At 44.9% G+C, this 14,694-nt stretch overlaps 1 protein-coding gene and 1 long non-coding RNA gene across 12 annotated transcripts in view; one reads left to right on the top strand and one right to left on the bottom strand.

Moving 5' to 3' along the window:
- APBB2 (amyloid beta precursor protein binding family B member 2) overlaps positions 1-14,694 on the top strand; it is a 381,548-nt gene that overhangs the window by 256,357 nt on the left and 110,497 nt on the right. For 3 of the 11 annotated variants that reach the window (XM_069593936.1, XM_069593932.1, XM_069593933.1), the window contains 4 exons: positions 4,102-4,307; positions 13,335-13,397; positions 13,781-13,866; positions 13,961-14,021. In XM_069593936.1, coding sequence (XP_069450037.1) covers positions 4,102-4,307; positions 13,335-13,397; positions 13,781-13,866; positions 13,961-14,021 — 416 coding nt within the window. Of the gene's footprint in view, positions 1-4,098; positions 4,308-13,334; positions 13,398-13,780; positions 13,867-13,960; positions 14,022-14,694 lie in introns of all 11 variants that reach the window. The other 8 variants (XM_069593934.1, XM_069593930.1, XM_069593931.1 and 5 more) reach the window with 3 other exon arrangements.
- Positions 6,853-14,075, bottom strand: LOC138442505 (uncharacterized). Its single transcript, XR_011257753.1, has 2 exons — positions 13,885-14,075; positions 6,853-10,368 (listed from the first exon to the last, which is right to left on the bottom strand). It is a non-coding gene; the product is annotated as an uncharacterized lncRNA (long non-coding RNA).

Below are 14,694 nucleotides of genomic sequence, written 5' to 3'. Positions count from 1 at the left end.
TGACCTGGAGTCCTGGCTCTGTGCTCTTGTCGCCAGAAGTCAATGATGAAGCTGGAGGGGATGAAGAACTTTCTTGCTGTTTCCTGACAACAAAGTTCTAGGTCCAGAAAAAATAAAGGGGCTAAGTAGTGAGTAAGAGAAGAAGAGAGAGAGAGAGAGGCAATGGAAGCAGACCACTGGTGAGCAGAGAAACGGTTTTAACGCTAAATTCATATACAGCAGTTTGGACCTAGGAGCCTGGCTCCTTTGGGAATAACATTGCTCAGAAAGAGTAGCCAGCAGCAGCTGCAGCTGAGACTTCAGAAGAGAGAGGTTTTTCTTCTCCAAGAATGGGAGCATTGTGCAGATTGCTTTTCTGATTTTGAAAACACAGACCACACAAGAACTTCACGAGTTTTCCTTTGCATAGAGGGTGAATTCTTAGTTCTTATGGAGTTAAGTCTTATTCTGGACCACTCATCTCTCATTCACGTGACCTTCTGCTGTAATGACATGACGGCCTCTTTCCTGCCACGGGGACTTTGCACTTGAGATTCCCTCTTCCAGGAATGCTGTTCCCTAGTCTCTTCCCAAGGCCAGCCCCTTCTGTTTGGGGGTGACATTGTTCTTTCTTCAGACTGTCCTACCAAATAGCCCATCACCAGACACAACTGACGCCATTATCCGTAAATTGCCTCTTTTATTCATTGCTGTACATTCTCAGCTTCTAGAGTAGTGCTTGGTATGTAGTAGAGTCCCTCTGTGCATGAGAATGCGTGAATAAGTGGGTGAATGAATGAATGATGAAGTATAATTCACATTTTCTGTTTTCTGAAGCCAGGAGTCAGATGGCATTTGGTAGATAAGAATGATTACCTTTTGTTTTCCCAGACCAGTCGTTCTTAAAAAGTCTGGTTCCCAAAGCCAACAGCATGAAATCAGTAGCACCTGGGAACTGTTAGAGATGCAGAGTCTCAGGCCCCACCTCAGAGCGACCGAGTCAGAAGCTTGGGGTGGGGGTGGAGGGTGGGAGGCTGGCACCCGACGATCTGTGTTCTAGCAGGTTCTCCAGGTGACTGATGCTTGAGAACCCAGGTCTCGGATGCAGGGTCTGGCTAGGTCTATCTGATGACCTCTGTGCCCCCAGCCCTGGAACCATGCCTGGCACAGAGTAAGCAGGAAATGTTTGTGGAAGGAGTTCATCTGTCTCCTCTTTGTTCACAAGGTCCTCACCCCCTGCCTTGCACACTGAGGCACTGGGCACACAGCAGCTGTTGAGGAAGGGAGTGAGGGCCATTCAGAGGACCAGAGGGAGACTTTTGTGCTCTGTGCTGCAGACGTTACCAAATTTAGCATACCAGCTCACCCATCCCTCCTTCCTGTGGCCTCCTGAGCAGAAAAGGAAATTTCCAGCTGCTGCTAGATGCTCATTTGTTTCCATTTGACCCTTCGGTTCCTGCTAGTGAGCCCAAGGGAGAGGGTGAGGAGAGGCTGGCTTGCCTCACTCACAGACCCAACTGCGGAGGAGAGCCCAGTCCTAGGGGTGGAGCCAGGCCTGGGCACTGGCGCCCAGAGGCGGCTGGAAAGGCGGGTCCTTGCTGCTCACAGACAGGCCCCTTGTTCCTTTGCCAAGTATCACTCTTGGCCCAAGAGATTCTCAGCACAAGAGGGACTTTCTTGGGGCTATCAGCCTTGCTATTTTTATACTCGGACTTGCAGGCCCTGCTTCTGGGACAGAACTGCACACAGTGAAGTGGGCCACTTGGAAAGGACACCTGTACCTTTCCACACCTACCAGTGAACCTCTTCTCCTTGAAGGCACCTTCAGTAAGAGGCAGGGATGCAGCGATGACAGGACAGAAGACCATAAAGCTTCTTAGGTGTGAGATCCTGTGGGGAAGGGCGGGGGGAGAAACAGGTGGGATCTCAGCCTCCGCCGTGTGTCTGGGGGTGGAATTTGAAGCTCAGGCTTCTAATGGGAGAGGCTGCAGATCCACAGACCAGCTGAGGTGGCCTGAGTTTACTGGATGCAGATTTAATGAGGGAGTAAAGGAGGGAGGCCCCTATGCAAAGCCTGCAATGGCAGTGTCCTGGCGTTGATGTACCCAGGTCCAGGGTGGGTCCTGGTGTGCTCAGTTACCAGCTCTGTAACCCTGGTCAGGTCAGCAGGCCTCAGACTTGAAGCCATTGTGTTCTTTCTTTTGTTCCCATCCCCATTTACTCATCTGAATTCCCCCAAGCTGATCTTACTCAGGTCTCTGAAAAAATAGCATCCGTTTCTACACTGGGACCTAATTTACCCCTTGGCCTTAAACCAAACTGCAGAAACAACCCTCACACACCCCGCCCCCCCAACAAGGAGACAAGACAGAGGAGTGTATGCACATATTTGCTTCGAGTTGTTTGTGAAAGATTTGGGTAACTTGAAATTATTTAATCATGCTTAATTTCCTGTAGGGGGAGGGGAAGTTTCCATCATAATTTGAGACAAGCGGCAGTTTTGCCTCTGACAGATTTAAATGAGAAAAGCAAATGCTGGGATGCCAAACACCCTCATGAATGCACATCTGTGCCATCATCTTAATCAACGTCTTTGTTTGGCTTCTTTTTTTCATCTTGGCGATGGTAGCAGTCTCAGTGACATGATGCGGTGACATTTGCACAGGGCAAGGCCAGCCCAGTTTCTTTGAATTGCTGTACTGGCTCCAGCCTCTTATGAATGGCCACGTAAGAAAGGGCCTCTCCTCAGAATAAAGTGATCCCCCAATGTAGAGTGCAAATTGATTATGTCTTCCTACCTATGTATGTTCATCCAGCTGCTTGTAATTTCTCCATCATGCCTCTCACTCTATGGATTTCTTACTCTGCTTCCTCTTCTCTCCTCTCTTCTCTAGTACTTTAGCCCATTTTATAAGAAAGCCCAAAATGAGATATTTAAAAGCAAATAATCATCCAGTAAACTAATAAAATATTGATATGGTCCAGAGATGGCAGAAATTGCCCAGTAGATGTATTTTATTTGTCCCACCCCGCACACACACATACACACATACATACACACAGTGCATAAAGAATTATTTTTTTAATTTAAAGGCCTTTGGACTTTGTACATGCTTACTGGATTGCCTCATAGCTCAGTTGGTAAAGAATCCGCCTGCAATGCAGGAGACCCCGGTTCGATTCCTGGGTTGGGAAGATCCACTGGAGAAGGACTAGGCTACCCAGTCCAGTATTCTTGGGCTTCTCTTGTGGCTCAACTGGTAAAGAATCTGCCTGCAATGTGGGAGACCTGGGTTCCATCCCTGGGTTGGGAAGATCCCCTGGAGAAGGGAAAGGCTACCCACTCCAGTATTCTGGCCTGGAGAATTCCATGGACTGTATAGTCCATGGGGTTGCAAAGAGCTGGACACGACTGAGCAACTTTCACTTTCACCAGTTTGCCACAGTCCCCACCATTCTCTATTGTGTTCCACACTATGCTCATTCCTGTATTTACATTATTGTTCTGTTTTTAGAGTTCCTTTTTGAATTCTGAGGCTTTATCAGTCTGTCTTCTTTGGGGATCTTCTGTGTGCAGTTTGGAATTCCAGAGTGTTACAAAAGACATGGCTGCTTTTAGGTGTTTACCATCAAATGGGAGGAGTTGTTAAAGCAAAGATAACAAGTGCAGTACCCATAAATCCAGCAAGTCATCCAGAAAGCAAAGAAAGTTAGAATCGAACTCACTGCTGGGTGTGTGACCCCAAACGGTGAATCTTACTAAGTTACAAAGGGGCTCCATAGATTTTGTGTGTAATCTTGCAGATTTTGTTTGAGTAGTTGATTCTGACTAATGGAGCTTTAGCCTGTTCATAGGGTCCTTGGAACTATAAAATGATGATAATGGGTCCTTTCTATCCGTGTTATCAAGGGTCAACCTTGCAGTTCTTTCTTCCTTTCTGTATTCCCCCTCTTAACATACTTGGTGTTTGTAGGATGGCTTTAGTTCTCATTTGGGCTATGGACATATCTGCCTGCGGAGTTCTTCTGACTATTGGAACTAAAACCAGAAAACTGTAGTTGTTTCTTCTTTTAATAAAACCATCTCTCTCTCTCTTTTTTTTTTCTTCCATTTTCCAGCAGATATATGGAGTGACCACTCCTTTCAGACTGATCCAGATTTGCCACCGGGCTGGAAGAGAGTCAGTGACATCGCTGGGACCTATTACTGGCACATACCAACAGGGACGACTCAGTGGGAACGCCCTGTCTCCATCCCAGCAGATCTTCAGGGTTCTAGGAAAGGGTCCCTTAGTTCTGTAACGTCATCTCCCACCCCAGAGAACGAGGTAAAATGAAGTATCTTTTTCATGGCTTAGCAGAATGGATGTAACTTGTGATTTCTCTTTAGACTCATTGTTTCTGCCCCAACAGGTCATCAAGGTAAGCTTTCCAATTTTTATGCATGTTGCATTTGAAACCTCTGAAATGCTTCCTCTTTGTGAATAGTGTTAATATCATCTTTCAGGGATCTTTTTATTTTTTAATGGCTTTTGGTCGCTTTAAATACCATTTCAGGTACAGAAAGTAAGAGAGGCTGATTAATGAGAAGTGGTTAAGATTCCCTAGGGCTCACTGAGGCAGTACTTTACTCTGTAGGTGCCACTTCACAGTGCTGGTTCCATAAAATATTTACACATGGAAGAACGTCTCTTGGCCTGACGTGTTATAATTACCACACATCTTATTAATATCCTTGGGCTCATTTGATTGCACAGAGAGGATGTCTAAAGGAATAACCCTTGAGAACCCTTAAATGCTTAATTTCTAATAAGAAATAAAAAAAGAGAATCTGTTTATTTAGCAGAAGTGACATTATTTTAGAAATAATTAGCAGCATAAATTTGTTCTATCCCTGAGGAAGAAATCTGATGTTTAAACAAAGAATTGAGGCATTAAAAAAAATTCCATCATGATCGTTGTTAATACAGAAACTCCTGCAGTGAACCTTTCTGAATCCCGATAACAAAATATTCAAGAGAATTCCAGTAGGAAAAGGTCACAGTTAAGTAATGTGTGTTTTGTTTTGTTTTTGAGAAAAGAGGTTTGATTCCTGACACCCAGGCACTTCTGTCTTTTCTCTGACCACAGTCTTTTGTTCTTTAAACAACTTATTTTCTTTTACTTTGAGGACATGGAAGGAATTTGAGCTGCATCTCTTACCCAAAAGCCTCTCAACATATTTGCTGCTATTATTACCCTTCCTGTCTTTAAAAGTAAACGACATCTTCCATTATTTACTTGCTCTTCTCTAAGAGGCAGGAAGACCTACATTCCAACCACATTCTTGCTGTTACTGGGCTTCAACATCTCACTCACTCCACCTGGGCCTCAAACTCTCCATCTTTCAAGTAATGGTTAGAGCAAGCTGTAACCCTCTGTTGATAGACTGGGGCTTCAGTTTATTGGTTCAGGGCCCTGATGATCAGACACCTGCTTCAGTTCCACTGAACCATTTAGGATTTCATTGCTTATCACTGGGCAATTTTGGTAATTTTTTTTTATTAGCGCAATATTCCAACTCCCAGAGCAAATCCCATTCAGTCTTTTATTCACCTTGTGTGAGGTGTGCTGGGAGGTGGAGATGAACCAACTCAGCCTACCAGGAAGTGGAATCCTCCTCCATGCCAGCCCAGGTGTCTCTTGGCATTTCTCCCTGGACCTCAGCGCGGCTCCCAGGAGCCGAGTGGGCCAGGACACCCCTGGGCCCTCAGTGAGACTCAGAGGTCCTCTCTCATCTTCACCTGCACTGCTTGGCATCTCTGTTAGAGTCTCTCCAGCCCAGGACTTCACTCTCCTATTGCATTCCTTTACCATCCTCACCTCCAGGGAGAGCCCTGCAAGCTGAGAATGCCAGGGTGCCAAGGAGGCATCTGGCACCAGTGTCCATCCATCACAGACCGGGAAGCCGAGGCACAGAGAGGCCAGTGACCAGCAGCCACACTGGGTCTAGAACTCAGGGTTCCCAAATCCTCCTGAATTCCAGGCCAGAGTTCTCCTCACTTGGCTTCCCTGGTTCTGAGATTTCAGCCCACCTGCTTTCTCTTTGTCCAGAGGTGAGATGATCAGACTGACTTTGAGATACTGCTTTCTCTTCAGTGAGCCTCTCGTCTTCCGTATATGGAAGAAATGAAGTTTGTCTTGAAGCCCGCATCTGGAGGCTGAGGCGTGGGTGGGGTGAGGCCCAAGGTGAGCATCTCGGGGTTTGAGTGCCTCAGATTTTTTACCGCTCTGATTAACATGGAAGACTTTTGTTTTCATATTTTCTGCATAGAAGAACGCAGCACAGGTAGGCTGCTGACCCTGGGGAAGATGACCAGGTGGCAGTCCACGTTCGCATCCCTGAGCTTCCTGACATCCACCGTCACCTGCTCTGCCCCCGTCCTTGCCCGCTTCCCTCCCTTCCCTGTCACTGCCCAGCACCCTTCCCAGCTCAAACTGTGTCCCAAGGCCTGCCTGCCCGCCCACCCAGTTCCTCTCCTGGAATTCAGTATTTCCATCATATCTCCACTGCTCAGCCTCCCAGCAGCTATTCATGACTTAATGTAGCTTTCAGGATATTTTCATAAATGTCACTTCATTTGTTCCCTTCAAGACTCTTCATGTGGCAGAGAAGACGGCTATTCTGTTTCCCACTTAAGAGGTAACTAGGGCTCAGTGAGCTGAGTAACCAGGTCAGGGTGGGCAGATGCCCAGTTCTCAATTCCAGATCCCGTGATCTGCCCCAGCACTGGGTGAATTTCCACCTTGAAGTTGGTTCTAGTCCACTCGTCTGTTGCCATCATGTTGGATTAAGTCTTATCCCTCCAAGACACATGTTAACAGATGTGTAGCTTTTTGACATTTCAAAGACAGGCTCATACCCAGCACTTTAATAGACCAGTGGGATGGATGTTCTTCAGATCAACCTTTTGGTTGTTTGCTCCATACACATTTTTCCCTGTGCATAAGGCCATCCACAGAGTCAAAAAACCAAGCAGATAGAAAAGGCAGTACATTGAAATCCTAGGGGCAGAGGGATAAGCAGGTAGTAGAGAGGAGAGGTTGGGGAAGACCCAGCCTTCCATGTTCCCAGGTCCTGCAGGTGCTGACAAGGATATTAAAGCAGAGGCGCTAAGGGAGGTCGAGTATTTATAGCACCAGCGTCACAGCTTATCTCCTTACTCCTCATAAAACCCTATGCATCTGCATGGTAGTTGTTGTTCCCTTTTTATATTTGACAGCCCGCATGGAGAGGCGAGGGAGCTTACCCAGAATCACACACCTACTCCCTGGTGGAGTCAAGCCTGAGTGGAGGGGTGCTGGCCCCTGCCCTCACCCCAGGCTTCACTCTGTTTATCAGGGGCTTTGGAGAGCCTTGGATGTCTTCATCTCACTCCAGGGGAGGGTGGTGACATATGCAGAGCCTTCTAGAAAATGACTTCTTCTCATAACATTGTTTTGTTGTTCAGTTGCTAAGTCGTGTCTGACTCTTTGCGACCCCATGAACTGCAGCATGCTAGGCATCCTTGTCCTTCACTATCTCCTGGAGTTGGCTCAAACTCATGTTCATTGAGTCGGTGATGCCTCCCATCTCATCCTCTGTCATCCACTTCTGCTCCTGCCTTATGTCTTTCCCAACATTAGGGTCTTTTCCAATGAGTCAGCTCTTCACATCAGGTGGCCAAAGTGTTAGAGCTTCAGTTTCAGCATCAGTCCTTCCAGTGAATATTCAGGGTCGATTTCCTTTAGGATTGACTGGTTTGATTGCCATGCTGTGTGAGGGACTCTCAAGAGCCTTCTCCAACACCGCAGTTCAAAAGCATCAGTTCTTTGGTACTCAGCCGCAGGTGCTAATAACAGTTGAGAAAAAATGACTATTTCTTTAATGCCATTTCTTTGATCCCTAAATAGAATCTATTTTGATTAATTTGGAAACATGAGAGAAAGCAAAATGTTAAGGGCGAGAAGAAGCTTGTAATATGTCGTGTTAGAAACGCATATTTTTATACAGCTTTTTCCTGAGCTGGCTTTAAAAAAAAAAGTAAGTGCCAAATCTGTTGACTAAGCTTCACAAAAGTCTAGGACTGAAGGCTTCCTTACAGTTTGAAAATTGTACATTTCACATTCCAAAGTTCACCAGGGAAGTGTTAAGCGCAACGCATAGTGTTTTCCTCTGCAGACGCCAGCAGTATTTTTGCAAGTTTATAAACTGGACGGGAAGCACTTGCCGCTGAAATTTGGCCCAGCGACGGTCTCCCCCTAATCCATCAGTTTGTTCCAAATTACTTAGATGTTGCGTCTTAGAGAGAAGAGGGAGCTCCATAAAATACTTTAATGAGTAACTGTTGGCCCGTGAGCAAGTCTTACTTAGAATCTTCCCAGATGAAGGAGTTTCCCAGTTCTTTAAGAATAAGGGCAAGGAGGAAAAAAGTGGCTCCAGAGCAAGGGGAGGTCTGGTTGATTCTCAGGACTGTGATCTCTTTGTGATCAGTTTACTCTGTTCTTGTTGCATCACTGCTGGAGTCTGGGAGTGGCCTGTGCAGCTAAGTCCCTAGGAGAACAATTTTCAATTGTTCAATTGCAATTGCATTGCATTAAAACCTGAGGATTTTCACGTGCATTGAGAAATAAGATAGCAACATAAAGGGGCCGGTCTGTCATCATTTTCCTGACCTGCTCATGGAGTCTTACAATTTCAGAACTGGCAGGAACCTTTGAGAAGGGACTAGGGAATGCTACAGCAGTATTTCTCAGCCCACTGAACCAAGGACTGTGGCCAGGGTAACCTCTGGGGCTTGCAGAACATGCTGATTCCTTGTTCTTACTCTAGGCCACTGAGGTAGACTCTCTAAGGGTGAGGCCTGAGAGTCTGCCTTTATCCTATGCTTTTGCCCCACCCCCAGAAGGAGGGGTGCTTCGCTGGTGGCTCAGATGGTAAAGAATCTGCCTGGAATGCAGGAGACCGAGGTTCGATCCCTGGGTTGGGAAGATCCCCCGGAGAAGGGAATGGTTCCATTATTCTTGTCTGGAGAATACCATGGACGGAGGAACCTGGCAGGCTATAGTCCGTGGGGTTTCAAAGAGTTAGACACAACTGAACAACTTGCACTTTTCCAAAAAAGGAAAAAAAAAAATCATACGCTTTCCAGGAAATTATATGCCGAGGGATTACAAAAGCCAGTCTTCTAGTGAATCTAGTCTGTTTTTATTTATGTGTCACTTCTGCTTAAATACTTTGGCCTCATCTTAGCATCTCCTGGGAATCATTGCTCTCATTTGCCTGCTTTCTGAGCCCTTTGATCTTCATTGCACTGTGTCTGTTTGTAGTATTCTTACTTGAGGCATGTCAGCCTCCCTTTTTGGGGGATTGGGACCTGCCCCCCTCATCATGCATCCTCAGCACTTGGCACAGTGCCTGGTATGTGGCAACGTTCATTAAATATTTGCTGAATGAAGGAATAAACTGGCTTCATAGCGGGAGGGAGCTCCTCGCTGACTTATTGCAGCCACAGAGCCGGCGCTAGAGCCTCAACTCTCCTGATTTTTCTCTAGTTTATAGTTTCTAAATTGTGCTGCTGCTCACACAGACTAATTTAATTCCACAAGCGTTTGTCAATCTGTTTTCTAGTTAGATTTTTTAAAAACTGTTTTGTATTATGTTTGCATGACAAACCATAACTGTTCTTTTGATAGTGTTGCATCCAACAAAACATAGAAAGCAGTTTTAAAAGAAGGAAAAAATAATCTCATGTACATGGATACAGTGCTCATTAACAAACACTGTCTGGCTGATTCAGAATTCCAGATTCCAGGTGCTCTGCCATTTATGATCAAGGCCATGGCTCAAATCTTGACAGAAGAAGATTATGAAGCATAACTGATAATGCTCTGTAGTCCTTGGGCTCTCAAACATTTTATTCGTACAAATGCCTTTCTTTATTTTCTCCATGGCAAGAGTAGAGGACAGTGCTGTTTCCTGGGCAGCTTCAGGCAGCCAGCCCCTGGGCCAAGGGCTCACATTCTTGACCTCATGGTATCCACACTCCAGTGGGAAGTCTCTTTAGCCCTGTCTGATATGCAGGGCACTGAGTTCACAGAGCAGGTGAGGGCAGAGGCAGGGTTTGAACCCGAGCTTCCCAGACGGCTGTGTTGACTTCATAGCTTCCGAAGAGCATGCAGTGGTGATGTGATCATGGCTTCGTCAAGACCACTGTGGGATGTTCATGGGCTTCCCTGTCTGCCCAGCTGTCCGCGGGTTCAACCCTTCACTCTTGCTCTCCAGTTTGCATGTTGATACCACTTCATAGAGACTTTCGTAGCACCTCCAGGGACTTTCTCATCCCCTTGGACCCCATCCTCAGGAAAACTCTGTGGACATTGTCAAAGGATCAACTCTTAGCTTTGTTCCAGCAGAAGGACAGTGCATCAATTTTGTTTGATTTGAGGAACTGCTTTCTAAGATCCCAGAAGAGAAATCTAGAAGAAGAAAACTCTACTGTAGTTATACAATCAGATTCCCTTAAAGGGGTCATGAAGGGCACCATGCTGAAAGGTCATGAAGGGTCACGGCAGGTGCCATGCCCCAGGTGCTGGGTCAGTCCCCCAGAGCTAGGATTTTGGGGCTCAGACCTGAGCATGATCACCATAATCAGGATAAGGGCTGCTGCAGCCTGGCCAGGGTCATGGCAAGCACCAGGAGAGTGTGTGCCCACCATAATACTGACACCAGCATCTCTCCGCTATGCAAGGCTTTTTAGCTGCATTGTCCGAGAGATGATCAATTAGAGGTTGTTGCTCACAGATGATGGTCTCTGTTCTCCTTTTATCTCTGTCCTGTGTCTGTCTTTCCTAGGTTACTCCACCTGCCTTTTCCTCTTTTATTGTCTTTCTCTTTTCTTTCATCCCTCACTCCTATCACCCAAACTACAGACTTTCTGTAGAACCCAAGCATCTCTGTGGGTTTATTTTTTCTTTAAATTACTAACTAAAATGTTGTATTCTCTCTTAATTAAAAAAATAGATGAATAGACAATATCATTCTTAAAATTTAAGACAAGTTGTTTTTGTCCTTCGTTGCCCTTGATTTTAAAAAAGAAAAATTACGATCACTTATGTGGAGGAGAACATTTCTCATCTTCAGTGTCAGTGAAAATTTTAAATTTAGGAGGGAAAAAAAGACTCTGGCTTGTTCATAGTAAATCACACTAGTTTCCATTTTTCTTTGCTTGAGTTCTGTGCTAAAGGGTTTATTTAGGAATACTTATATGTTATTTTAAGATTTTGCAAAATCACTGTATATCACCTTTGTTTATTTAAATCTATAAAATGTGATTGTTGGAAGTTTGCCCACTGACTCATGTCTCCATAGCATGAGAGCTGAATTCATACAATCTTAGAAGCATAAACAACTTTTACTTTACAGGGACTCCTGCATCCAGTGAGTAAATATGTATGTACAAAAATTTAAACACACATGTACAGAGAAATGTTTGATTAAATGCCAGAGCCTTTTCTGAATACTTGTTTTTAAAAATGCTCTTATTTCACTCTCTATAATCCCAACACAGTGTCTTTTGAGTATGATTTCTGATTTCAGATTACTTTTGTCAGACACATGCCTTTTAAAAAAATTTCTTCATAAGAATGCAGTTAGGGAGAACACAAAACCCCACACCAATTTTAGGGGCTTCACAGTACTCTTGCCTGGAAAATCCCATGGATGGAGGAGCATGGTGGGCTGCAGTCCATGGGGTCGCTAAGAGTCTGACACAACTGAGCGACTTCACTTTCACTTTTCACTTTCATGCATTGGAGAAGGAAATGGCAACCCACTCCAGTATTCTTGCCTGGAGAATCCCAGGGACAGAGGAGCCTGGTGGGCTGCCATCTGTGGGGTCACACAGAGTCAGACACAGCTGAAGTGACTTAGCAGCAGCAGCAGGTCCTCCCAACTGACAAGTTGAAGATTTTCCTGTAATATTTTCTCCTTAGTGAAAACCGAATACTTTTTGGAGGATGGAGTGAGGAAAGAGGTGAGGGGCTGGATGACTTTCCTGTTCTGTGCTCTGTAAAAGAGATCATTTTAAAAAATAAATAGACCCAGTGGTCTAAGTTTGAAAAACTGCAGGTCAGCTGCCTAATCCAGAAAAGAAAGCAACAGTGACTCCAGCTGTGCAGTGATGATAGATCCAAATTTACAATGATTTTGCCCTCAGAGAGGCCTTCAGAGCCAAATAAATGCATTTGTCAACACCTGGGATATTTGAACTCAGCCACTTCTGTTCTGAGTGGCTTTGAAAATTGTATTCATTGTGTGCCGAAGCTATGGGTCAACACTACCATCTCATTTTCAAAGAACTTTAGTTGAAAAGTTACTTGGTGGAAGAGTTCCTCCTGTTGACTTATTCAAGAAAAGAGATCTGCCTGACAGATCAGTGGAACAAGTTCGTGAGAGTGTACCTGGGTGTCTCATTAGTATCATTTAATTCCCCAAACGTCACATAAAAAATACTTGAATATTCAGTTAATGGAGTAGAAAGAAAAAAGATGGTCACATGTTATCTGAGGTGAATGAAGGAAGGAGTCGTTTAGAGTCTAAGTCTATTATAAGAGGTTTGCCAGCAAGGCAAGGCTTCACGCTTCGTCCTATAACTATGTTTAGGAAAGCATTTTGTGACTGAATATTAATTTGTGAAGAGGCTTGGGTGGCAAGGAAGTAGAGCTTTGTATGAATGAGGGGAATTTACATTAGATTGTCTAGACTCTTTTTTATTAGATTAAATCTCAGCAAGATGAGGTCAGGCAGGGTGCCTTACCCTCCTTTATTATTGTTTTTTTCTGAAGTGGAGATAATTTGGCCCCTAGTTTAGTTATGCCCCTAGCTATGGACACTCCCCAGTTTTCAACCAGCTCATTGACCAGCCTATGAACTCAAGAAAACAGTTCTTTTGGTTAATAGGAGAGAAAAAATTCTTATGGAATGAGGTATGCTAGGCCTTTAATACTCCTATGCATATTGTGTGCTTTTAAGACCACATGTAGATAATAACTTCCCTGTCTGGTAATAACATTCAGCCATTTGTCTTGGTAAGTAATTAAAGCGCCCTCTTGCCCTCCTACCCTGGGCCTCTAGTGACGATGTGGATCTAGGGAGAGCAAGCTACGTGTTGCTGTTAGAGTGAATTTGTTCCCTAACCCATCCCGTGAATATCAATGCTAACAACAGTGTCTTGTGTGTGTTTTCTTTTCTTTTCTTTCCTTTTCTACCCTTTTATTATTTTCTTTTTTTTTTTAAATCAATGTGCTTTTTCCTATGTGAATAATTGTATGTCTAGAAACAGCCATGGAGTGATTTTGCTGTTCTGAATGGGGGAAAGATTAATAGTGACATTTGGAAGGCAAGTATATTGTCAGATTTTAGCTCATTCAATATTTTGTCCTTTTTGCATGGCTGTGGCTGCATCTTCTTTGTGAAAATCATGCATTCTGCAGGGACGGACTGAGGGGCTTCTGGCTCAGGCGGTGGGGCTCACACATGTCGCTTTTTTTGATGTCTCCCATTGTGAATGACTTCAGACTGGTCGCCCCAGGTTCCTGTTGTCTTGTAAGAACCAGCATTTGCACTGAGCCAGTATCAGCAGCCCATGCATGCCTTTTTTTCTGCCTGAGCTCACGTACACTCTCTGCCTCGTGCTGGGAGGATTTCTCTCCCTTCTAATATCTGAGGCCGTGTACTGGGCCTTCTGCCTTTCTGCATTAACAGGGATCTCATTTCCTCTAGGACTTGCACGCGGCCACAGTCAACCCGGACCCCAGTTTAAAAGAGTTTGAAGGAGCCACCCTGCGCTATGCATCCTTGAAACTCAGGTAGGACATTGGACTTACCTGCCAGAAGGTGTGGCTTTGTGCAGCTGGAGATTGCAATAGAATCCTAAGTCCCATTTTCTGTTTTTCTTTCTAGAAATGTTCCACATGCCGATGATGATGATTCTTGTAGTATCAACAGTGACCCAGAAGCTAAGGTTTGTAAGAAATGTGCTTTCAGTGACCAAGTTATATTCTTGCATCAGAATAATGACTTGGGATAATGGCCCAGGTTTTATAAACTATTAACCCAGAGCCACTTAATAAGCAATTATCCCTGAGTCCTCTCTCGTTCCTAATCTCCCTAACACTTAAAGTAAATCCTTTCAGCCAAGTTAGGTTTGGGAGGGTTTCTGTAATCATCACAACTCTGCTTGTATCTCACTCCATCAGTTCTTTGTGCAACATGATAAAATTATTGTTTGAACAGGTGGGCTTCAGAAGCCTTTGAAGATAAGCCAGGCTCTACCCTGTAATGCAGTGGAAGGGGAGTTGAACAGGTGCTCTGGACCCCTCACGCCCATCTCCTCCAGGGCAGCTCATACATGTGCACAGTGAAAGTTCCTTGCCATCCCTGTGGTAAACACTGGCCTGTTTTATGGTGGAAAGTGAGAGTGAACTTTTGCTCTGGATTTCTCGTGCTGGGTATGAGCTGTTACAGTTGTACATTGATCCCTAAGAATCAGGGCCCTGTGTTTCTCTGTGCAGTTGCTCACTTGATGTTCTTAAAGCTTTTATCTTTGCCTTTGTGTTCTGTAAGCAAAGTCCAGTGAGGCGGTGGAGAGTGCACTGGGGGGCTTGGAGCCTTGGCTTATGCACAGTCCTGCCACC

This window comes from Ovis canadensis, chromosome 6, assembly GCF_042477335.2.
Source record: "Ovis canadensis isolate MfBH-ARS-UI-01 breed Bighorn chromosome 6, ARS-UI_OviCan_v2, whole genome shotgun sequence".
NCBI classification, from domain to species: domain Eukaryota; kingdom Metazoa; phylum Chordata; class Mammalia; order Artiodactyla; family Bovidae; genus Ovis; species Ovis canadensis.
This window is presented reverse-complemented; position numbering and strand designations above follow the sequence as displayed.